Source organism: Ictalurus punctatus, chromosome 21 (assembly GCF_001660625.3).
Source record: "Ictalurus punctatus breed USDA103 chromosome 21, Coco_2.0, whole genome shotgun sequence".
In the NCBI taxonomy this organism is placed as follows: Eukaryota; Metazoa; Chordata; class Actinopteri; order Siluriformes; family Ictaluridae; genus Ictalurus; species Ictalurus punctatus.
Genome location: NC_030436.2, coordinates 15,154,374 through 15,178,996, shown reverse-complemented (window position 1 = coordinate 15,178,996; position 24,623 = coordinate 15,154,374). Strand labels below are relative to the sequence as shown.

General features: G+C 39.2%; 2 protein-coding genes across 2 annotated transcripts in view; both read left to right on the top strand.

Annotated features, from left to right (window-relative positions):
• The window catches only part of ncoa3 (nuclear receptor coactivator 3), a 44,864-nt gene extending 22,705 nt beyond the window's left edge, over nt 1–22,159 (top strand). Inside the window, exons 2-24 of the mRNA XM_017450563.3 lie at nt 7,735–7,809; nt 8,081–8,129; nt 10,618–10,722; nt 10,822–10,982; nt 11,444–11,544; nt 11,628–11,802; nt 11,891–12,076; nt 12,396–12,482; nt 12,637–12,780; nt 13,037–13,184; nt 13,767–14,350; nt 14,496–15,472; nt 15,749–15,866; nt 16,019–16,177; nt 16,363–16,593; nt 16,761–16,869; nt 17,878–18,049; nt 18,351–18,713; nt 18,995–19,108; nt 19,240–19,450; nt 19,618–19,795; nt 20,445–20,628; nt 20,834–22,159. Of these exons, the coding sequence (XP_017306052.1) occupies nt 10,637–10,722; nt 10,822–10,982; nt 11,444–11,544; nt 11,628–11,802; nt 11,891–12,076; nt 12,396–12,482; nt 12,637–12,780; nt 13,037–13,184; nt 13,767–14,350; nt 14,496–15,472; nt 15,749–15,866; nt 16,019–16,177; nt 16,363–16,593; nt 16,761–16,869; nt 17,878–18,049; nt 18,351–18,713; nt 18,995–19,108; nt 19,240–19,450; nt 19,618–19,795; nt 20,445–20,628; nt 20,834–20,842 (4,497 nt within the window). The 5' untranslated portion in view covers nt 7,735–7,809; nt 8,081–8,129; nt 10,618–10,636 and the 3' untranslated portion in view covers nt 20,843–22,159. The remainder of the gene's footprint in view (nt 1–7,734; nt 7,810–8,080; nt 8,130–10,617; nt 10,723–10,821; nt 10,983–11,443; nt 11,545–11,627; nt 11,803–11,890; nt 12,077–12,395; nt 12,483–12,636; nt 12,781–13,036; nt 13,185–13,766; nt 14,351–14,495; nt 15,473–15,748; nt 15,867–16,018; nt 16,178–16,362; nt 16,594–16,760; nt 16,870–17,877; nt 18,050–18,350; nt 18,714–18,994; nt 19,109–19,239; nt 19,451–19,617; nt 19,796–20,444; nt 20,629–20,833) is intronic.
• The window catches only part of LOC108254852 (uncharacterized), a 146,105-nt gene that overhangs the window by 1,660 nt on the left and 119,822 nt on the right, over nt 1–24,623 (top strand). The gene's annotated exons all lie outside the window — the stretch shown is intronic.

The following is a 24,623-nucleotide window of genomic DNA, read 5'->3' as shown; positions in this document are numbered from 1 at the left end:
GGTTAAATGAATTGGTGCTTGGGTTAAGATTGGTTAACTCGATTAGCATTTTTTCCTATTGCAACAGTGACGTTATCAGTGTTTTTGTAAAAAAAAATAATAATAATAATAATTTTTAACTCAGATTAAATGTCAAGTATGAGCTTAGTTTGCAAAAGCACCAAGATCACATCCAAAATGCAAATTATTCAAGTACAAGATTTTCGGAAAATCTGAGGCATTAGTTAAATAGATTAGTTAGTGTTTGTGGACAAAACCGTGGTGTTATGGTAGACTTGTGCACAGTTGACCACTTTTCAATAAATTGCTAGGATTATGAGGATGCTACGGTGGTCCATAAGTGGGCACCACATGAACAAACCAAAAACACAACAGTAAAACCAAAACACAATAGCACATCCTGGAATACAACGTTATATTTACTGAAAGTAGTTTAATTTGCTTCCTGCTGTGACTTTATAATTTCCAACCCCCTGAAAACACACTAGCAAATCAAAATCGCACAACAAAACCCCCAACAGTATAAATGCAAAACAAAAATGGTAGGATCTTATTGATCATAGGACGGTTGCTGCTGATTGGCTACAGCATGCATCAAACAAACACACTGTGTCCAGTCATCAGGGAGCATGTGATGTCCAGTACGGAGATGCCATTCACAGGCTCAGTTCATGTTTTTGGTTTTCCTTTCGTGTTCCTGAATTTGTTGTTTGTTATTGGTTTTGGGTTTGTTTTTTTGTTTGTTTGGTTGTTTTTTTTAAAAGCGTGTTTTACACTTTTGGGTCACGGTTAGGGCGGCACAATTAATCGAATATCGATCACGATTACGATTTTGACTGCCCACGATTAAGTGAACATGATCAACTGCGATATTGCCGTTTAAAGTACGTCCTCCACTCATGGAAAACTCCACTACAGATCAAATCAAGCGCTTCCTAAATTTGCAGCCAGTCACCATAGAGTGGCGTACGGATGACATCATTTTGTAATGACAAAACCCGGAAACTGCTTTAGCATTTTAGCGCTCAAGCTGCCAGTTTGGCTGCGAGCTCCATCGCTTGTGCGAGGGGAAATCATGACACTAGCACGATGCTAAATGGCACTGCAGAGGTTGTCGGGGACATTAAACATCATTACACCAAACAAGAAAAAACTTTGCAGATAAACTCAGGGTTATACAGTGCAACCATTTCACTTGTGTTTGCGACTGAAAAGTACTTTGTGCGACTGTGAATAAATGTTTATTTGCATCGGTGAGAGTGACCCGTTCGGAGTTGTATAATACAATCGGAATAAAAACTACAGGAAGTCCAAAATGCATTTACACCGAACAACAGTTACTTTCACACTGCTTTTCATCACCTCAGTCAACCGAACAAGTGTGGAAATACTGCAGAGGAGCCTTTATGATGACAAGAGTAACACTGAACATCATCTGCTTCTCTCAATTTCCCAATCTCACAATCGCCATCTTTTATCGATCCCGCAAATGACCTGAACTTTCACCTGCTTGTGTAGACACAGCGGCTTCTGGCGGAGTAAATTAATAATAATGCTAACTCTACAAGGTGGGTTTAGTTCAAACTTCTTTATGATTGGTGAGGAATTATTTAATAATCAAGATTAGCAACTGTTCAGAAGGAGTATGCTGCTGCTCTCCTTCATGCTCTTCACCAACTCAAATACGTAGCGTAGTCGTCATTTCAAGGGCGTAACCATGGTATGGACATTGGGGGGGTCCGACGAACTTGGCGGGAGGATATGCAAGTGAATGTAACGTTAATGGTCAAAAACTGGAACTGAAGTTAGCCTAGCCTACTTCGTGGGTGTGCAAATATCAAAAGTTAATTGACGTTCTTAAGAACAAACCAAGCCATGGTATGATGTCTTCTATACAAAGCTAAGGTTACCTTCTATTTAGGTATCTAGTTACTTACTGTCTGAGTAAGTAAGCTTGTATGTTCTGCTGCACTTTTCTGCGCTTGGCTGCTGTCTCCATTTCTTACAGACTGAGCTGCTAAAATATGTCAACGAACTTGCATTGAGTATGGGCGCAACCAAGTGTACAATTGGAGGGGGGGCACACACCTATTTTCCTTAACAAACGGAAATATATTAAAAAGGAATAGACATAAATAAATAGAATACATGAACAAAAGACAGATCCGTCGGCAGGGTTCATTAAATGGGGACATATAGAAAATACTTTGTACTGTATATTGGGGGGGGACAGATTGGTATTTCCTCAACACTGGGGGGGCACGACCCCCCCAAAGAATGCGTGGTTACGCCCATGCGTCAGATAAACTTAAGGTTGGCAGAAGTCATCAGAAAAGTCAACTCCAGTTTCCATGTTTTGATTTAGTCCCCCAAAAACAATATTATCAGCTGATGTACTGGGGAACCTATCTAAAAGGAACAATTGATAAACAATCAGAAAACTAATCAAATGTAAAGATGGAAAATGTGCTTATTTATAAATAAATCATTTAAAATAAAAAATAGATATTATAATAACTTCATAAAATATAAACAAAATGAAATAATGGGTAATTACTATGGGTTGCATTAAATATCAATTTGACATTAAGCTTAGTTTGCTATGTCCTTAGAAAGCTATTAGCCTTTTTCCTAATATGGATCATGTTTGTGTTAATCTACTTTTAATTAGGACTCTTTATTGTTTAAGATATTTAAAAATAAATATTTATGCTTGTTTATTTATCATTTAACCAACAGTATTTCTCATTGCTATTATTTTAATTCAGTTAACAGTGACCATGAACAGAGAGCTTACATTTAACTGTTTATGACCTCCTGATTAAAGTTTAAACAAAAAAAGATTGGTATCTGGATTGGTTTCGGTCGTAAAAATCCTGATCGGAGCATCAGTAATGAACACCATTACACTGAAGCGCTTTGCATCTGACGGATAAATGAACTCACCCAATAACATCCCATATGAGCTTATTCAGATATATACACAATATACACAGACTGGTTTGAGAACTGACTCCAGCCCAGAACCATGACAGTGGAAAATGTCTAATAGTGTAGCTTTAAATATAGCAGACTTCAAAGACTGAACATTGATGTTTATTGTATTTGTTTACAAGGTAGAACAGGTTAACAGTTGTTTTTTGCATACAGTCTGTAAAATTAACTAAAAATATAAAATTTTGTTTATCAGAAGGTAAATTAATTAGTCATGGTTCACACTATGTTCCTAAATTCTGTCATAATTGACAAGCTCAAGTTTTCTTATGCCTACTTGTGCGTTATATTGTGGCATATTAATGTTACCATCTCTTTAAAAAAAAACAAAAAAAAAAAACCTTCAACTGTGCTCCTAAATTTTTGTAATTATTATTAAAGAAATTGTCTTGCGTCTCTCCTGTAAACACTGTTATTGCCTTTTCTGCATACGCCTGCATTTTCATTTAGTTGCATAATGTTATATATGATTTCATATTTTCATTTGGTTGATGGCATTTTTATTTTTACCTATCCTATATTTTGGGTACAATTTTATTTATATTTTGCTTCTACGAGATGGTGCACTTTAAGGACCAGTCTAATTTGATGCAAAGATTTGTACATTATCAGGAATGCAGCACAACATGGAGGTGAAAGCAGCGGTCTGTTTATTTAAATATGAAAGTGCAATAAAAATATGTTGTCACTAAAATCAATGAATAATCGTGATCAATATTGAGATCTCGATTATTTATCAAAATAATCGGGATTATCATTTTGGCCATAATCACGCAGCCCTAGTCACGGTAGGAAGCCGATTTAAAATCGCACCACCCATCACGATGACATCACAACGACATAATTTGCTAACTGAGAATGCGTTGTTACAACTGCACAATGTCATTTGTCAACTTCTCATCTAACCAATAGTACAATATGTACTGTAAAGCAGTCAGTGTTATAGGACAGCACCCCCACATGGTGTTGAACTATTACATTTCCACACACTCAGTCTCTGAAAAGGAAAATTCAGATCAAGTTCCCTTCACACAACTTTCCTCTCATGATTAATCGACATGACCTACTTCTTATGCTTAGCTGTTAACACACAGTTAATTGCAATCTGCAAATGATTAATATTACAACAAAAGGTATAAAGAGTGAAATGTTAAGATCATGCGTCAACACTGAAAGAGTGGCCCAGTTAACTAAAAAAAAAAGCTGTATGCCATGTCAATGTGCCTTTAGTTTTACATGTTTTATCTAAGCAGTGTCTGCTTCTGACACATTAGTGATTTATCTAATATGTTTAAAATACTCCATAAAAACCATGATTTTGTTCTCTACTGATGATTTCCTGGTCCTTATCTAGCTGGCTAAGAATGGAAACTTGGCTAATAAACATTGCACACTTAGCTGATTAGCTAGCTGGCTAAGACTGCAAACTTAGCTAATGTAAGTAAGCTAGACAGCTAGCTAACTTGCCTGTGATCAATGTTGAACAAAATAGTTTTTCTATGCAACATTTTGATTGATTTCGCTACCTTTCAGATAAACCGCTGAGAATAATTGTCAGTTAAGACCACTTGTAACAAAAATGGGTGGTAATTTTGCAAGGCACTAACTAGCCAGCTAGCTGTTTCTGACAGGATGAGAACATGGTGTTGGTTTTGATCAACACATCATGTATATTCGTGTGTGTGTGTGTGTGTGTGTGTGTGTGTGTATATATATGTGTATATATATATATATATATATATATATATATATATAACAATTAAGCTATTGTAATAGCTTCTTGGGTTTTAAACATACTAAACAGTTTTTAGTACATTCATGCTAAACAAAAAAGCATCAACATTTATTTCTCCTTTTTCCTATTTATCTTTAAGTATCAGACCTAAAATTGCACACTCGAGCCACATACACTTTATTTGCATATTTCATCCATGTTTGCATACATATTCAGTCTACTGCTCAGGTGAGTGAGTTTCAGCTTGTGTCTTCTCAGTAACGCAGCTTAGCCTTTAACTCGGTGTTGGCTGACTGTGCGTGGCCTGTTGGAGTGTAGCAGCAATCTGCTCACGGAAGCTCCCTGAGGCATCTAGGGCTGCGTGTGTTAGCATAATGACAGGAAGCAGCTCCATAAATAATGCAGGTACACTCGGTATGGGACAGGGGAATGATGGGAAATGAAGACGTAAAACGAGGCAACGCAAGTCGTACCCCAGGCATGTCGCAGCCTGGTCTTCGCTGAAATGAAGCGACTTAAATTTCCTAACTCTACATTGAGCAGTTTGTGAATATGTAGCCTACAGACAGAGAGAAAAGAAACATGAACCAGAAATGGAACGAATGCATCAGACAGTTGTGCAGCTCAGTATGTTAACACGGCTGTCTACGCAGTTCACGCGCTTTTAATAGAAGAAGGAAATGATGACGCGAAGGTGTGTGTGTCTGAACAGTGAGTGTGAAGAGGACACAAACAGGATGCTTGCTTTTACTTCTTCCTGTTTCGGACGTTCTAGATAGTTCTCCCACAAAGGCAGCTGCACTTTATGTGAAGCTTTAATGGAAAAAGTGAAACTATTTGCATTCTACAATTATAATTTGTATTTTAATTTTAGTATCTATCACAAACGTTAATTAACGTGAGCACTAGGCTTTGTGAAGGTGCATTGTGGTGTTGAATATAAATCCAGTTTATTTTGACTTTAATACTGAGTTGTGTGTTTTTTTTTTTTTTTTAATACTTTTTATAGCACATCAAGCATTTTTTCTTTAAAGTACACCTGAATTTAGGAATGTGACTTGAAATTGTTAAATACTCTTAAGTTTTAGTTTGGGTCAAATTAGCCAACTTGGCATTTATTTGTAATGTTAATATTTTTACATTTATAACAGGTTCTCAGTACTGCTGTAAACTGGCTTGGTGAGCAAGAGTTTTGGCTCAGTTTGTGATAACACAAAGTAATCTCCACACAGCTCGGACGAAACACGTCAGAGATAAGAGGGTGACGTGGAACATGTAAATTCAAGCCCCAGAGCTTTTATGCTAGGCTTGTGGATCTGCTAACTAACGTGGATAATGTTCCTAATAAATTCTTCATTATTAAGTATATTTTGTCAGGTTGGACATACTTTTTTGTTGCATTGTCGTATAGGGGTGGGTGTTTCAGGCAGGCTTACTATTCAAATTTTTCACTGCATTATTTGAATACTAATGTTAATGTTTGGACATGCACACAAAATGACTCAAAGCATTAAGCCATGAGCTGCTGCTGCCGTGTGCTAAGCTGTGTAAAGTGACACTTTGACTGTTTACATCTGGCACACACCATCAAACTCCACTTTTAAGCATAATTTAGCTTCACAACGTCCTCGCAAAGTGGTGAGTTAACTTAAGGCATGTTTCATTTTTAACTCTCTCCTTACCATACTCACAGTTTAGTTGGCTGTGAGAGTGCAGTCCTGCTTTGGATTGTATACCTTTCTGCTATAATTAAAGCTACAGCGAACTTAGACGGAACAAATTGAGCTCAAACTGCTCTATGAGAAGGTGCAAGAAGTTTATACAGGCATGGAGGAAAAATTCTCACACAGCCCTGTCGTTTATGCTTTTCCAGTAATATCATGTCCTACCACCGCAATTTGCCAACACTGACAGGTTTCATTTTTTTAAAGAATGACTAACCATCTTGCTAGCTAATTAGAAAACAGACTCTATATTGTTTTTGCAATTCAAGACTCTTGCAGAAACTCCCTTTTGTCTACGTGTGACAAATGCAAGCTAGTTCATGCAGGGACCTGTGAATAAAAATGAATTATTCAATTTGCAAATGCTTCAAACCAGCCTAAGGTCGTTTGGGTTAGTTATAGCTCACTGGGTAGGAAGAATGCAGAGATGAGAGAACTTTCTTGAGATAAAATAACTGCATTTAAACGATTTTCAAAGTCAGCCAAACTAGTTATATATGGGTGTGTGTTGTTCCTCTTTTTAGGTCTGAGCTGGGGAAAAAGGTTTAAATTTTAATGCCTCAACAACTTAGGAGGACACTTAAAACTCACTTTGCTCTGAAAAAAAAAAGTGAAGACTTCAGCAAATACAAAATACACACTAAATCAAGGGGTAATTACTACATTTTTGCCTTTGTGGGGCCCTGCGTTTCTTAAAAGTTTACATTGCCAGCAGCCACAACCACAACTTATTATGTTGATTTTGGATTGTGCGAGCAAATTTCGCCTGTGGAGATGATTCTGCCTGTGACTGATGGTTACTGAGGTCATGTTAGGCATAAAAGGTAACATTGACATAAAAAATAAATGGAGAAGTTCTTTTTCGTTGACTTTGGTTTATTCTGCTAAAGTTATTGGCGCCGCAGTACGTATGTTTTGACATCATGTCCCATGGACTTGAAGTGGCTTATAATTCCACTTAGTTTAAAAAACCATTAGTTTTCCACACTAATTAGTTTTAAACCATTAGTTTAAAATTCATACACTAGAAGGTAGGGTACATGTTGCATAGTGTAAGTGCACGTGATGTATAGCATGTCATTTGAGACACAACTACAGTCTAAAAAAGGAGGGAAAGTGTCCATTCATTTTAAGTAAAAGTGAAATTCCATCAAAAAATGTTAAGAAACAAAAACTGACTCCTGAACAATGAGAGAAGTGCTTTCAGTAGTTATTGATTATAGTGTAATATGTCTTTCTCTCTCTCCCTTTCTTTCTCTGTCTTTTCTGTCTCTGGAGCAGTGGTGGCCTTGCTGAAACCGTAGATTTCCTTTGTGCCTGGGTCTTTAATCAGAGCTTCTGCATTGTCACTCAAAGGTAAGTGAAAGTGTGATGATGCTTCTAAAAGCAGTAATCCGTGAAATGTTTATAATGCTGATCTGGGATCAGGCTTTGTGCTTTAATGTGCTGATCTCTGTCAGAGCAAAGCTGCTCTAGAAACAGGTTATATAACACTCTAATTCTTTATTGATCATTTGAGCATGGGATCTGAAATAAGCCCTTAGCAGCACTTGTAATTGTGTTGAAAAGACTTTGCGTTCTCGCTGAAATTATATCCGTCCACTGACACTCAGCTTGTGTTTTGCAGGATGTGAGGTGGAACGGAGTGGATGTCATCATTCTCCACTGCTGCAAAGGTGAGGAAAAAGGAGGAGGGGGTGAGGAACGGGATGAAAACGGACGGATCAGGAGACAGAATGCAGGGAAAGATAGAGAAAGCGAGGGGGATGGTGGGAGGGGGGAACGACTGAGAGGAGTTTGTTGTGTGATATAAAGTGTGTGGTGGTGTATTGCACATGCCTGGGCAGGCACTGCAGCAAGTTGCATAAAGTCGCCGTTTCGTCCCGCAGCTCAACTCAGGAATGATGAGCTCATGCAGGAATGCGTGGCTCTGTGGAAGGGAAGGGGAAGGGCGGGTGTGCGTCTGTGTGTATGTGTGCGAGGCCAAGGGGAAGAGAGTGTGACCTGATGGCCTGTTCTCAGAGGTTTCCGCTGAACTCGGAGGGGGGTCATTCATGAGGCAAGGCTATGCTAACACACACACACACACACACACATATATATATATATATATATATATATATATATATATATATATATATATATATATATATATATATATATATATATTTATATATATATATATATATTTATATATATATATATATATATATTTATATATATATATATATATATATATTTATATATATATATATATATATTTATATATATATATATATATATATATTTATATATATATATATATATATTTATTTATATATATATATATATATATATATATACACACACACACAAAAAGCCAGACTAGATAGCAAGAGAAGGATGAATGGATATACACTAGGGACTGTCGGATTCCTTTCATAAATTGCTTACAATATTTAGTATTTGAATATTAAAGTCTCAATGAAATCAATATTGAGTTATGAGTTTTAGTGTGAATATGTCAATCTTAAGGTTATCTATAACCTAGTGTGCTCCAAAACAATGACAAAATTCACTTCTAGAAGATATAGGCATTCGAAATGTACAGTCTCTCTCTATCACCGATACGGATCAGCAGTTTTGATGACATCATTCTGCACTTCAGCTTCTCATCAGATTTTCTGACTAATTAAATGCTCTCTACAATCTCTAGAAGTGCCCCGCCCCCCTCGTTAGAAAAATCCATGGTACTGTCTACAATGGCTTAGCCCCAGCTGTGGGGTAAGCTAAACGCTATTGGCTATTTTAAATGAGGGAGGAGCCACTCGATATGTCCCGCCCTGACATCCTGTTTCAGTGGAAATTACATGAACACATCGAATAATGCTACGGGTTTCAGGGTACGTCATGGGGACTTTAATGAAGCAGTAACCAAACTGCTAAAGTCGCTTTAGTCACATAGGCAAAAATCACACTTTTATTATTTATAAAAGGTTTCAGATTCATTAAAAAAAAATGTTTTACCCACAGTAACATTTCCTTATCACTGATACGTAGCTGGATTTTTCAGTTGTTATGCAACTCCAGGAAGAATGTGACCTCTAAGACAGGCTGAATTCCAATTTGCTGTATGTGCTAACTACAAAGGGTATAACATAATGACAATGTAGAACCTGCCTAGTGTATATGCGAAATAAAGCACTACTTTAGTTTGAACCACAGAAAGTATATTTAATTGATAGACAGTAAATAATGTATGTCTGTTTTCAACAGCAAACGTGAAATCTAAATATTAGGCGTTTCTTATAATTTTATCAAGTACTGAAATTTGTGCTGATGACCCTAATACAAAGAGCAGATTGAGGAGGATATAAAGCAAGAGAATGAGCTGTTGTCAGAAAGATTCTGCAGTGGGAAGTGAAGATGTGCAGGTGAGAGAAAAAGAGCAGAGGGAGAATTGTGTGCAATAGTGAGATGGAGGGAGGGAGAAAGACGTGTGTGATGAGAACGGTAGTAAACAACAGAATCGGGGAATCAGAGTGTGTACGTGTAATACGAGCCTGTGCGGTGATCTTGCAGGCGTGTGGTCTTGCAGTGCTTTTTCGAGCTGATAAACAAAATAAAAGCTTTAGTGTATATCATTTCCTTAGACTGGAAAAATTGTGAACCTTTTTTGGCTCCTGAAATACACACTTTAGCATCAGTTCCTGTTTTTTTCTTTCTTTCACAAAACCTTTTAAATGATATCGATCCCTTCGACTTTGCCTCATTATGACAATCCACACTGTGCTCTAGCTTCCGGAGGGAGAGTATTGACCCTCTCTGAGAGTCGGTACTGCAGAGAAACAAACAAACACACACACACACACACACACACACACACACACACACACACACACACACACACACACTGAACGAGGGATGACCCATTTCTCCTGGGGCCCTGCTTCATTCAGTCATCATCAGTGTATACACACACACGCTTACGCGCTGTCTTGCTCAGCTGGAACATTCCTTACTTTCAGCTAAATGTGGGAATACTTAAACCTAAGCTGCCTAATTCACACACACGTACACTGATGCGCTTGGATCATTTCCTTGATTCTTAAGTCTGAGTTAATTCTGTTGAGTGTTTACATTCCAAATTTACAATTAAATGTGTGTGTGTGTGTGTGTATCCAGGTGCTGATATGTGTTGAAGATGAGTGGACCAGGGGAGAGAACTCTGGAGTCATTGGGCTACGACCGGAAACGTAAACTCTCCACTTGTGACACACCAGGACTAGGGTAAGAGTGTGTGTGTGAGAATCAGAATTTGTGGTGATGAGCTAAAATATCACACCAGTCTTATAAATTTTTTAAATGCACATGTATGTCTTTATCCAGGTGTGATAAGCGTCGGAGAGAGCAGGAGTGTAAATACATCGAGGAGCTTGCAGAGCTGATCTCAGCTAACCTTAGTGACATCGATAACTTCAACGTCAAACCGGACAAATGCGCCATCCTTAAAGAGACAGTACGCCAGATCCGGCAGATTAAAGAGCAAGGTAGAGCAACTCTGCTGCAGCTTTAGATCACTATGCTTTTGATTACTAATTTGTTTTTGTTGTTTTTTTTTTTTCCTTCATGATAATTGTTGGAAAAAAGGCTTGAAAGCCTAGTGAGTGTTTTTGTAAAGTGCTGCCATCTGGTGGTGGTTGTACAACACCAACTTCATGCAACAGATGCATTTCAATCCCATTGATGACAGTAAAAGTACATAATTTTTTGGAAAAATACAAGTGCTTGGACTTTGATTCGAACATCGGTTCATCATCTTGTAATGAATGAATTGATAACATTTGAAAATACACGTAGCACCAACATACCAACTCAGAGTCTATAATTAATTATAGAGCTGTTGTTAATGAACATGGCAGTATTTATTTATTTTTTGGTCTTTTCATGATGTATTGATATGACCAGCTGCTTGACCATGCTCACTGTTATATGTACTGATTCTTTGCAGGAAAGGGTTCATGTGGCGATGATGATGTCCAAAAGGCAGACGTGTCCTCTACGGGTCAAGGGGTCATTGACAAAGACCATCTGGGCCCTCTGCTGTTGCAGGTTAGCAAGATCACTGGAACATTTACTTAACATGTTTTTGGTTCTTTTTATGTCCTTTTTGCCTCAACCTCTTTCTCTTTCAGGCATTGGATGGCTTCCTTTTTGTGGTGAACCGAGAGGGAAGCATCGTGTTTGTGTCCGACAATGTGACTCAGTATCTGCAGTACAAGCAGGAGGAGCTGATCAACACCAGTGTCTATAACATCCTGCATCAGGAGGACCGTGAAGAGCTGCAGAAAAACCTGCCCAAAGCCAGTGGTACACATCTTTCCATTTCCATTTACTGATATACTTTTAGCTTTGAAATTTCCATGCAAAATAATGTTCCGTGTGTGTGTGAGTATAGGTGTGAATGGTGTTTCATGGACTGGAGATGCCACTCGTCAGAAAAGCCACACCTTTAATTGTCGGATGCTGGTGAAGTTTGGCTATGGAGGCCCTGGAGCAGAGGATGGAGCAGGAAGGCCACGTTACGAGACCATGCAATGTTTTGCACTTACCCAGCCTAAAGCCATGATGGAGGAGGGTGAAGGTGCAGTTCGTCTCCACTCAGACGCCTATACATTCGCCTAACGACTCGCACAAAATCACGACTATACAGTTGATCACATATGATGTTAAATATCATCTCTGCTAATACAATACAAATCGTACATTCAAACAAACCATGTGACTCCATTCATGCAGTGTTCCCACTCCCAGTATTTCCAAGATGAATTAAATGATTTAGGGAGACTACTCTGGTCCCGTAGCATTTACATTTACTCGATTGGCTGCACTTTTAGTGTCCGCTTTCTCACAGTCCTGTACATTGAGTGATAACTGATTAAGTGTACATGTCGTGTATGCAGATCTGCAGTCTTGTATGATCTGTGTGGCACGGAGAGTGACCACAGTGGAGCGCACAGAGAGATTCAGCACCAGGCACGAGCTCTCGGGTGAGCATATGTCTGGTCTTACTGTAATTCATGTATAATTTAAGGTGCTGCAGTATCCTCATGTGTATCAGTATCATAACTTTGGTTATTGGCACGTGGATCAGGTTATGGCTTTGCTCGGAAATCTATACGTGTATTTTTTTTTTAATAACAGGTAAGCTGATTGAGATCGAGCAGCAAAGCTCCTTACACACCACCATGCGTCCCGGATGGGAGGATCTGGTGCGTAGGTGTTTGCAGATGTTCTTACATCACAGTGAAGGCCAGCCTTGGTCCTGTAAACGACACTACCAGGAGGGTAAGTGCACATCTTTCAGAACCTCTCACCTTTTGCAATGCAAGAGTTGCATTTAAACATGAACATTAAGAGCAGGAAGTAGTTGACATATAAGGATATTCAGTAGATGTTTTGCATGGTCCAAGTATAGTTAAAGATGTAGCATTTTTAGATATTGATGATGCATCATGCAGGAACCGTTTTGGCGTTTCCTGTAGAAAGTATCAAACCTACCTGTCTTGGAATCATGACTAATTCTCTGAATTTCTCTCTCTAGCTTGCATACGTGGTCGAGCAGAGACTCCACTGTACCACTTTTCCCTTTCTGACGGAACTCCAGTAACTGCGCAGACACGCAGCGAGCTCTGCCGAAACCCAAATACCAACGATCCTCACAGCTACCTCTCTACTCACCTACTGCAGAGGTTTGCACTCTTTATTTCCTTTATTGTAATTTCTTATAGATCATTTTTGTGCACTTCTCCTGACGTAACCTTTAAATGATTAAATTGTTTTAGTTTAGGTGAATTAATCATTTGAGTGCATAAATTGTCAATGCAGTAGTATTGCTTCTTTTTTATTTTATTTTATTATTTAAAACGGTATTTGAGCGACTTCAAGTACTTCATTGCTACCCCTCCCTTATTCCTTTAGTACAGACATTAGTGTACTTCACTTTCATTCCTATATTAGAGAAGCTCATGCCTTTTAGTGTTCACTTTCCTCTTACACGATTACTCTTAATATCTCTTGTGCCCATTTATTTGCCAGCAACTTTATTAGAGCCTCCATTAGTGTCTTGTCCATTGATCCCATACTTTAGGGTACGTCTGGAATACACACTTAACTCACTGGACATATTATAGATGGTGTACAAATTTATTCAGATCTGCATTGATTTATAGCTGTTATGTTCAGTAGTTCCCATACTGAGACCCTGCTCTGGTCTTACTCATCCACTCTTTTTTTTGTTTTTGTTTTGTTTTTTCTTTTCCCTTCTCTTTTAGGGAACAGAATGGTTACCGGCCAAACCAAGCTGTAATGCGTTCCCAAGGAATGGGTGGTGCCAACCATAATTCCCAAATGAATATGACTCCTGGTGGGCAGATAGGCATGGGCAATGCCAGAGGCTATGGCATGAATGACCCGGGGCATATGGGACCCAGAGGAGGCCCCATGTATGCCCCTGGGAACAGAATGAATCAGATGAACTCAATGCACCAGATGAATCAAATGAACCAGTTGAACTCTATGAATCAGATGAACCAGATGAATGCAATGAATCCGATGAACCAAATGAATCAGATGACTCCTATGAATCAAATGAATCAGATGGGTTCAATGAATCAGATGACCCAGATGAACCCCATGAATCAGCTGAATCAGCTTAACCCTATGAGTCAAATGAATCAGATGGGGCATCCCGGAATGAATCAGCACCCACAGCACTTCCATAGTGGAGGGTATGGCCTGGGCATGACCAGTCCATCCCATGGTAGCCCAGGGATGAACCCGTCTCAGCAGAGCATCATGGGATCTCCACGGATACGAGGAAGCCCCAAGATGGGAGCTAGCCCCTTCTCACCAGGAGGTATGAGCTTTACAAGTACATGTATGCACGTCTCTGTCTCCTTTTATTTATCATGTAGTTACAAGTGCCACTAAATAAGAGTATTGCGCTTTTTACTAGTATTACATTTTCTTATGCTATTTGTATTACTACATATCTTTAACAGGCATGCATTCTCCTATGGGGCCTGTTGGAATGACTGGCAGTAGTAGCTCCTCTGGTGGCAGCACTTTCTCAAGCAGCTCCCTCAATGCCCTGCAGGCCATCAGTGAGGGAGTAGGCTCCTCCCTCCCCTCCACTCTCACCTCACCTTCTCACAAATCAGACAGCTCTCCCAGCATCAACACCACTCAGCCTGGTCAACCAAACCAGTCTGGCGCCAGTAAAGGGCCTAATACGGGTGAAATAAAGAGCCCTGCTAGCACAGGGACGGACCAGCAACATGCGAACGTGTCCGAAACTTCAACAGATAAGCCAGATAGTCAGTGCAGCAAAGATGGCCAGACTGGAGCTGATGTGCAGCGGAAGGGTCCGGAAGGAAAGGGCCATAAGAAGCTACTCCAGCTGCTTACATCTCCACCGGAAGAGCTTGCCATGGGAACTGGCGCACCCCCTCCTGGACGTGCTTCAACTCCCATCGGTGCTGACTCAAAAGAGGCTGGAGGTTGCATGATGAGCCCGTCTTCCACTGGTGTATCTTCATCATCATCATCTGCTTCATCAGGTGGCATGACAGCGCAACATGGTTCAGGATGCGTGTCATCTACGGGCTGCATGGGTGGCCATCTCTCATCTCATTCGCTGCAGGAGAAACACAAGATCCTCCACAAGCTCCTGCAGAACGGCAACACGCCGGACGAGGTGGCGCGCATCACAGCTGAGGCCACGGGGAAGGTTAGCCTTGCTTCAGAACACCAGGGCTCAGAGGGCGTAGGGTCGGAGGTTAAACAGGAGCAGCACAGTCCAAAGAAGCCGAACGCTCTGCTCCACTATCTTTTGAACAAGGACGATACCAAGGAGACTGGCACTGAGGGCAAACCAGGACTGGATGAGCTGGAGGGTCGTGGGGTTGGTGCGGTAGGAGCCACAACTACGGACTCCAGCAGTCTGGATAGCAAGATCAAAATCGAGCCACCTGATGAGGTATGTGAACATGCAGTGATGATCGATAAATGTATAATAAACAACTACAGCCCAATTTACACCTGAAGTGGTAAACCATGCCAGAACCCTGCCTCATCCAATGCGCTGCCATATTAATCAACCTGACCCTGCATGCTTCATATCTGAACAACTTTTTAATGGCTTTCACATGATCCTAGCCCTGACACACTAATCTAATTGCAGCTTGTATATTTACAGCAATTGCTGATTCATTGATGATATTTACAGAAACATTGAATGTTTACGTTCTTCCAGTTGCAAAGCCTGGAGAGCATTCTAGGAGGCTTGAAACCTGGTTCTGGGATGTTTGCTGATTCTGGAAGCAAAGATGGAGAGAATAAGAAAGGAAATGGACCTAACAATACTGCACATGGTAAGACCTGATCTTGGCTCTGCAATATCACTGTGTACAACGGATAACCACTAGAGATGTTAATAATACTGGAAGGTCTGAAGTATTCAACAGTACACAGATTGACCCAACTCATTTATTTAAATTTTTTTTTTTTCTTTTCACTGGTGTAGATCGTGAGGGTGTAGGGATGGGCCCCGGGCCTCGAGTGCCCTTCCAGAGAGCAATATCTGTGGACAGTAAACCATTTAGTGGGGTAAGAGGAACAGGGAGGAGAAGTGCCCCCTCATCTCTCATTAAACAGGAGAGCTTGGACAGCCACATAGGCATGGGTGAGGAGAGAAATTCCGCATTAAATAGAGGGTTACCTGTCTCTTACTAAGATTTAATAATACTAAGTATTTTGATATCTTAATATCAAAATCTTGTTATCTAATATTAATATCAGTATCTTGATATCTTTTTGCTTCATGAAAGTCTTTTCTCATCATCTCCTGATCGTTTGCTCTTTCCACAGGAGGTCCTAACAGGCAAATGGGAATGAACCAGATGCCACCTATGATGGGACCAGGTGATTGGAGGATGCCAGGCTCCGTTGGCAGTCCAGGGGGCTCTAACGGGCACCCCGGTATGGGTTGTCCAGGCATGGATCCAAATCCTAAGGGAATGATGGGAGGACCCATGATCAACAGGTCAAATAGTGTACCAACACCCAGATCCATGCTACAGCAGCAATTAATGGATATGGGTATGTCGTTAAGCTTATATACTGTGTCTGTGCATCGTATAACATCTGTGGGCTAGTGAATATAATTATTGTAATTATCTATTATTTAATTATATAATATTGTATTATAAGTATCTGTGAAGAGTTATTCTCTGTATTGAATGTTTGTGTTTTGTTTGTGTGTGTAGGTCAAAATGAGGTGGGGATGAACACATTCAGAGGACAGCCACATCCTCCTCAGTCTCCATCATGGCCAGACTGTGGCATGGGCATGGAGGGACCCCCTAATGCAAACAGGTGAAGCTTTTATCAGTTATCCATATAGAGCATTTTGGACTAGTTACTGCGTTAGTCTTGAACTCCGGTCTGGTAATTCTCATCACTCAATGTAACCAAGAACCATCCATCTGATCTGAACTCCTGAAAACAAACTTTTTAGTCTAAACCGATGACCATATAAATGCTGTTTGTCCTGATGTTTTCAACTATGTGTACAATTACTAGTACATGAAGTGATCCTTAACCCTCAAAGACCGAAACCACTGCCCGCGGCTAAAAATAACTGTTGTTTTAAAATGTTTAATAATTTCTGAATCGCTAATCCAATCTGTATGCTTTAAAACGTCCCATAAAGTGGAGATTCTCAGCTTTTCAGTCATATCACATTTTATCTCAGTTGGACGTTCAGGTGCTCCATAGTGAATGCGGTTATGACATGGTTACTCTGTCACGTTCTGCAGAATAATATTGTAATAAGTGGCTATAATTTGCTAATGGAATATTAGATGAAGACAAAATTTCATTTGGAAGTTTTGAAACATCCAGGTATAACTTTCTAAAGGAAAAAACATCCAAACTTCGGGAGGTTTTTTTTTTTTTTTTTTTTTTTGAGTTCGCAGTAAAAAAAAAAAAAAAAACTCACCAAAATTTTTCTAAACATTCTGGATAATTCATCCATTCTCAACCAAAAAAATTTTAAATTGGGACTTTAAATGAGCTATATTTGAAAATTCAAGTTCTCCTGTTTAAAATGTTTATGGCACTTGATGCCGAGTGCTAGAATAAGTTAGAAAAACAAAACAAAATACAGGAGAGATCCAGGTCTTTAAGGGTTAAGTATCTGAGGCTAAGCATGAACTTAGTGAACTGTTTTATAGGTTGTTCTTTCTGTACTGTAACAACACTATCTACTTAAACTACTACTTTATACATGAGTTGTATTTCTCTTGTGGATATATACATGTACGTTAGTATATGTACACGTCGCTTATCATCAGGATTTTTTTTTTTTATGTACGTGTTCAGCATGCCGTTTGGCAACCCCCTGGACGACCTACTTGCTCCTCCATCCACCACTGAAGGGCAGAGTGACGAGCGAGCTCTGCTTGACCAGCTCGACTCCCTACTCAACAACACAGACAACCTCGGCCTGGAGGAGATCGACCGAGCACTTGGGATCCCAGACCTCGTTGGCCAGGTCTGACAAGAATGCTGTTTTGTAGATATGTACTGGGCGGAAATGGGGGATGTTAGAATGACATTACATATCTCTTGTGTTACAACAGAAATAGATGCATTTTATATGGACTCATTCTGATAGATTGATAGGCAGTGTCACCACATAGTTTAAGACACTAAAATAAGCACAGAGCTCTAGTTTACACTTCTGCCCTATTTTTGGAATGTACCACAAGACATTAATACTGTTTTGTTAACACTGAATCCTTTTTAGGATGCATTTTAAATGTAATGCAATCTTCAATCTTTTCTTCCCACAGGGCCAAAGCACAGAGCAACCAACAACTCCTACAGATGCTTTCCCAGGCCCATCTCCTGATTCGTCCATGAGTATGGATCCTAAGGTCCTGTATGGAGCAGGTTATCCTGGTCCACCTTCCATGGGCATGCAGGGAGGCTATGGGCCCGGCCCTGGTCCCAATCCTGGTCCCAATCCTGGTCCCGGTCCAGGCCCAGGCCCGGGTCCCATACAGGGCCATCCGGCACCGGGATTTAACCCGATGATGCAGCAGATGGGTGGGATGATGGGAATTAACCCTCGTGCTTCCATGATGCGTCCACGCATGATAAACGCTAAGCAGCCACTCAGACTGCATCTTCAGCAGAGGCTTCAGGGACAGCAGGTGAGAATACGAGATATTGTGCATCTCTTTCTGAACTATTTTAACACGAGACACCTGTCTTGTAATAATCATAATTGTTTATAAGCAATAATGTTTAAAGCTGTGAGTTTATAACACAGCCAAGCTCATGCTGGTATCGGTGTTGTACACTGCCGTGAAAAAAAAATAAAAAATCTCCTGAAACGCAATAGTTCTGGCAGGTTACTCAAACTTCTAAACACAAGAATTAGCCTGAATTAGGTTGAATTATGCCTGAGTGACACTGTATTGTCATTGTACAGTTTATGAACCAGAGCCGACAGGTCATGCCGATGAAAATGGAGACTGCACCAGTGGCAAACCCTGGAGTGAGGTCTGGCATGCAGCCTGGGATGCAACCTGGCATGGGAGGACAGGTATCTCACTGCTCACCCACCAAACAAATTCACATCAAGACACACAATCTTAAGAGTAAAAAAAAACAAACAAAAAAAAAAACACATGGACTTGAAGTTTGACTTACTGACTGCTTCTCTCTCTCTCTCAGACTAGTTTTCTGAACGCTCAGATGATGGCTCAGCGAAATCGAGAGTTGATTACTCTGAGAAGGCAGAGGATTATAATGCAGCAGCAAGCTGTAGCTGGAGGCTTCAGCCCCCCTCCCAATGTCACTGCTCCCACTGGCATGGACAGCCCCATGGGAGGAACAGCCATGAACCAGCCAGGCCAACATCCATTTAACTACGGAGGAAACTATGGTGAGTTAACATCCAGCATTGTTACACCAATTTTTTTTTTTAAAAAAGTAAATGGTTCCTAGCTGTGATTTTATTATACAACTAAGTGAATTATTGGAAAACCCAAATAATGTTAATATTCTTTCGAGTGGTGTAAACTGATTAACACCTCTGTGGTGTGATTACAGCTATGGGCCAGCAGGGTGACCCTTCATTCATGGCCACAGGCAACAGCCCACCTAATATGATGGCTGGACGTATAGGGGGCCCCCAGAATCCCATGATGCAACAGCACCCTCAGAGTGGGCCCATGTACCAGGCAGCAGATATGAAGGGATGGGGGCAGGGTGGCATGCCCATGAACAAGTGAGTGGCAAAATATAACAAAATAACCATATTTTGTGTGTATGATGTGGGTCTGCCCCCCCTTTTTTTGTTGCATTAGGTTGCTTCTGATAATGATTAGTAGTAGTAGTAGTAATAATAATAAGAAGAATAGCAGTAATAAAGCAATAACAGCAATCTTAGAATTGGTTTCTAATCTTGAATTTCTTTTCTGATATAATATTTTTGTTTTAAGTTACTTTTTTCTTTTAATTTTGTTTAACATGTTTTTAACTGTATATATTAATAACCGCTATGTTTATTTATTATTTTCTAGTGTAATCTTTTTATCTAATTTTATTTATATTACTGATCTATTTATATCTATATAATTGTTTTTCTTTGTCTGCTTATTTGGTTTTATTTTTAATCATTTTTGTCAAACTATAGTATTTTTGCTTAGCTTTTATCTCTAATTGTTTTCTCTTTGTATTGTAATATTATTGTTATGTAATATAAAGTTGCAGTTTGTTGTTTAAAAAAAATTATTTATTTTTTATTTCTTTAAATAACTTAAAACACTTTGCAAGCTATAATAATAATAACAATATATTATTTGATATGATGGTACAGCTATATAGCTCTTAAAATAAATTCCCTGCCTTACTTTTTTGTTGTTTTTGTTTTTTAGTTCATACCCTCAGCAGCAGCAGCAGCAGTTCTCCCAGCAGGGGGCACCAGCGCAGTATGGGGGCATGATGATGAATGGAACCATGCAGGGAGGAGTGAACGGGCCAGGACAGATGATGCCGATGCAAGGGCAGATGGGAATGAACCCCATGGCCATGGGTCGCATGCCATTGGGTCCTGATCAGGTACACAGTAGTAGCAGTGTGCATTATTAGCCTTTTAATTGTTTAGTTTTAATTGAGAGAGAGAGTTTTATCCAGTTTATTTTTCATTATAGCCCATGGTATTAGAATTTAAAAGCAAATATTCAGCAAACAAGCAAAAATAATAATGTTTGACACCTTTTTGTATTCTTAACCAAACTTGGATTTTGTATTGCATGTTTTGCAGAAGTACTGAAGCAGAGCACCTTTTCAGCGAGAGAGGAAAGCAGAGCAGAGTCATATTACTCTGAGCAAACCCCAAGAGCAGACACATGGCACCGCCCAGCTAATGGAAAACCTGGACATGAGACAGAGGACTCGTCCACGTCACTGTGTTTTAATACTCTCTGAAGCGTGCGTGCGTGACTCCTAAATAGAGTTTGCGTGCAGCGCTCCGTAGAACTGTAGCCAAACTCGTGCTCTTATACAAAGCTGTGTGAGTGTAATGCCATACTTCACCACCAGAGGGTGTGATTTTCTCTCGCTGTTGAACTGCCCAGGTGCTGGGTGGGGATGCACTTTATCACAAGTCTAATAAGGAAAAGAATATCTGCAATATGTCTTGCTCGTTCTAGCCTTATTTAAAGACTGTATATGTTCAGAAAAGACCTTCATGGTGACAAGACATGTTTTAGCAGAAACCTTGCTTTCAGGACAGACTGCTCCAATACCACACTATATGCAGCTATGAGCAATAATCTTCTCCTCTATGCCATATATGTTAAAATGGTGCACCATTAAAATAACAGAGCAAAAGGTACTGCAGTATTAACTGGGCTTTTTGTTTTATATGTGAATAAGAACCGACTTGTACATGCTGTACGCTCCAAATGTATCATATGTGCCCTTATTATATACTGTACATTTTTGCACAGATTTGGCCCACGTGAGGTCCAGCATATTATATTTTAGGTCAATATTGCTTTGGGTGTTAATTCTATTTTAACTTTCTCAAAGGGAAAACATTTTTAAAAGATTTTTTATCTTTTTCTGATCTAGCCGCGTTTTCTTTACAGTATTGCAGTGATGACAGCCATTTGGTTTTTTTGTTTGTTTGGTTTTTTTTGGAGGGCACTTTTTTCTTTTCTGTGGAAATGAACCAGAGAAATCGTATCTGATTAAGCAGTTACATTTAAGAAGACGTCATGGTTTATGTTTGTGTTTTTATCTGTACATTTTATGGACATGTTGGTGAAATTGAGTAAGACGGTTATTTGCTCAGCCTTTCTCTGTGAGCTAGCTGTTACTATCCTTAATGGTTTCACGTTTAAGCTCTGGGTCTTCATAAATCTACCTTTAAAAAAAAATTGCACAATCCAAAGATATAGATATTTCATTGCTTCGCTGAAATTTTAACCTTACCAGTAGGCTTTCTGTGTGAATGAACAGAGTGCAAGGTACATATCACATAAGCTCATCATTATGATTTTGTACATGCTGTTCCCAACCAATGTAATTCTTTAATTTCAAGGCCAGTTCATAGAGATTTAAAAAAAAAAAAAAAAAAGACAAACATGCAACATATCAGTCTTTTCTCTCCGATCATTCTAAAAATTTTTGGGCAGAAAATCTTTGATTTATTTTGTCTTTTATTTTCAAGTAGAATACATTGGATCGTAATTAAATATATTTGGAAATGAGAAATCACAATGTTCTGATTAATTTATGTGGACAAGGGAGCGAATAAGCTGATGTTTTACCGGATGTAAATCGCAATACAATTTATTCTTTTCCTCGATGTTGATATTGTTGTAAATAAAATTTATATTTAAACATGATTCATTGTCTGCAGCGTTGGAAGTGAGTGTCAATTTTTGTGTATGGCCACATGGTGGCGCCAAAAACAAACCAAAAGCATAATTTCTATTCTAGCATACAACTTTTTCATGTACATAAGGATGATTATTGTTATCATTTGTGGAAAATGTGTGAACTATTACACATTTAACATTCTTAAAACGACTACATCTCTTTCTTTGTGTGGTTAAGGATTCTTAGCTTCCTGAAGTGTTTTTTCTTGGAACCCTTGTTGATAGGAAATGGCATGTCGTCATTTTCTACATGGAACTTTCGAGGGTTTTCTAAGAGATAAACCAGCACTCTTGGAACATTTAGACCACTTAAGGGTTCTTAAGCTGTTCCTCTAGGGGAACCCATAAAAATTCTATGTAGAAGCCTACAAGAGTGTTTGCCTATCATATAGGGTTCTGAGTAGACCCCTTAATTATCCAATAAATATTTAAAGATGCTTTAAAAGACCTTTTAATGGTTTGTTCAGTGTTTGAAGAAGATATTCATTAAATTTTTTATAGAATAATTAAAGGTTTTACTTAGAACGCATTCTGATCGGGAAACACTCTTGTAAGCTTGTACATAAGAGAAACCTTAAAGGTTCTTGTAGCCTACCCAGAAAGAGTTTGAAGTAGAACCCTTAATTTTCCAATGAACATTTAAAGGGACTTATTTTTTCCCCCCTGAATGTAAACAAGCCATTAAATTGTTTTATTTTAAAGGGTACTTTCTTCCTCTGCTGGAACCAATAAAGGTTAGAAGCCTACAAGAGTGTTTCCCTATCATAAGGAGTTCTGAGTAGAACCCTTAATTATCCAATAAACATTTAAAGACCCTTATGTTAAGACATGTTAATGGTTTGTTTAGTGTTAGATCTTCTTTAAATGTTTATTGGATAATTAAAGGTTTTACTTAGAACTCTTTCTGATAGGGAAACCCTCTTCTAGGCTTCTTCTAAGGTTCTTGAAGCCTACTCAGAGTTTGAAGTAGAACCCTTAATTATACAATGAACATTTAAATTCTAAATTTGTTCCCACTGTGTGAACAAGCCACTAAATTGTCTTCCTTTAAAGGGTACTCTCTTCCACTCCTGGAAGCATTAAAGGTTCTATGTACATCCCTACAATCCTAGAATCCCCCCCCCCCCTTTAAATCTTTATTTGGTTAATAAAGTCTGTGTGCACAGAAGAAAAGTTAAAACTCTGGTTTGTTGCTAAAACAATGTTTTCTCCTATCTCAGAGAGAGAGAGAGAGAGAGAGAGAGAGAGAGAGAGAGCTCCAAGCTATGAACATTAAAAGAACTCTTTTGTTTCCTATAGAGTGTATGGAGTGATGTGTGTATGGTGTAAAAATTATTTCATTTAGGAGATGCACGTGCCTTCTAGATGAGGTCAAATGTGTCGAATTTAGCCTGTGCATCTGGTGCATTAATAATAAACAATAGGCCGACTTATAGAATAAATATATATATATATATATATATATATATATATATATATATATATATATATATATATATATATATATATATATATATATATATATATATAGTACTTCCAAGCACTCATTGTAGGCAGCAAGGAAGATGCAGGCACTTCAGTCCTTTTTTTGTTTGTTTTTTGCTATTCAATTAAAAGTCGTTGTTTTTATATATATAATATATATATATATTTTTTTAAAGATCCGTTGTATAGTCGTGTGTGAGAAAGTGTCCAGAGGGGGATTGAGAGCTCCTTTTGGCCGTCTTCCTGGCGCATCTGCGGCCGCGGGGCTCTTGTGGATTTTACTGTTTGTTAATGTTTCAATCAGCTGTGTGCGCTGGAATGTGGCGCGCTTTAACCTGAAGCTCCCCAGGTGCGCCGCGGCGCCGCTCAGTCTGCGCGCTCCCCCCTCCCTCCCTGCGCTTGGCACACAGCTATCACACAATCACACACACACACACACACACACACACACTGGCGAGGCATGCAGCTGCGCAGGGAAATGAGGGAAAACACTGCACCGAGGAGACCGAATAAATCTTAGAACGATCCGCTTTTGCGCTCTGAAACCCATTTAACCCGCGCGCTCCCGGAGCCCAAAACATCCTTAAATAGTAAAAGCGACAGGATTAACCAGTAACACTGAGATCATCATTAAATTGTGTGAAAATAGGTTTTAATCCACGTGAAATGTAATTAATCAAC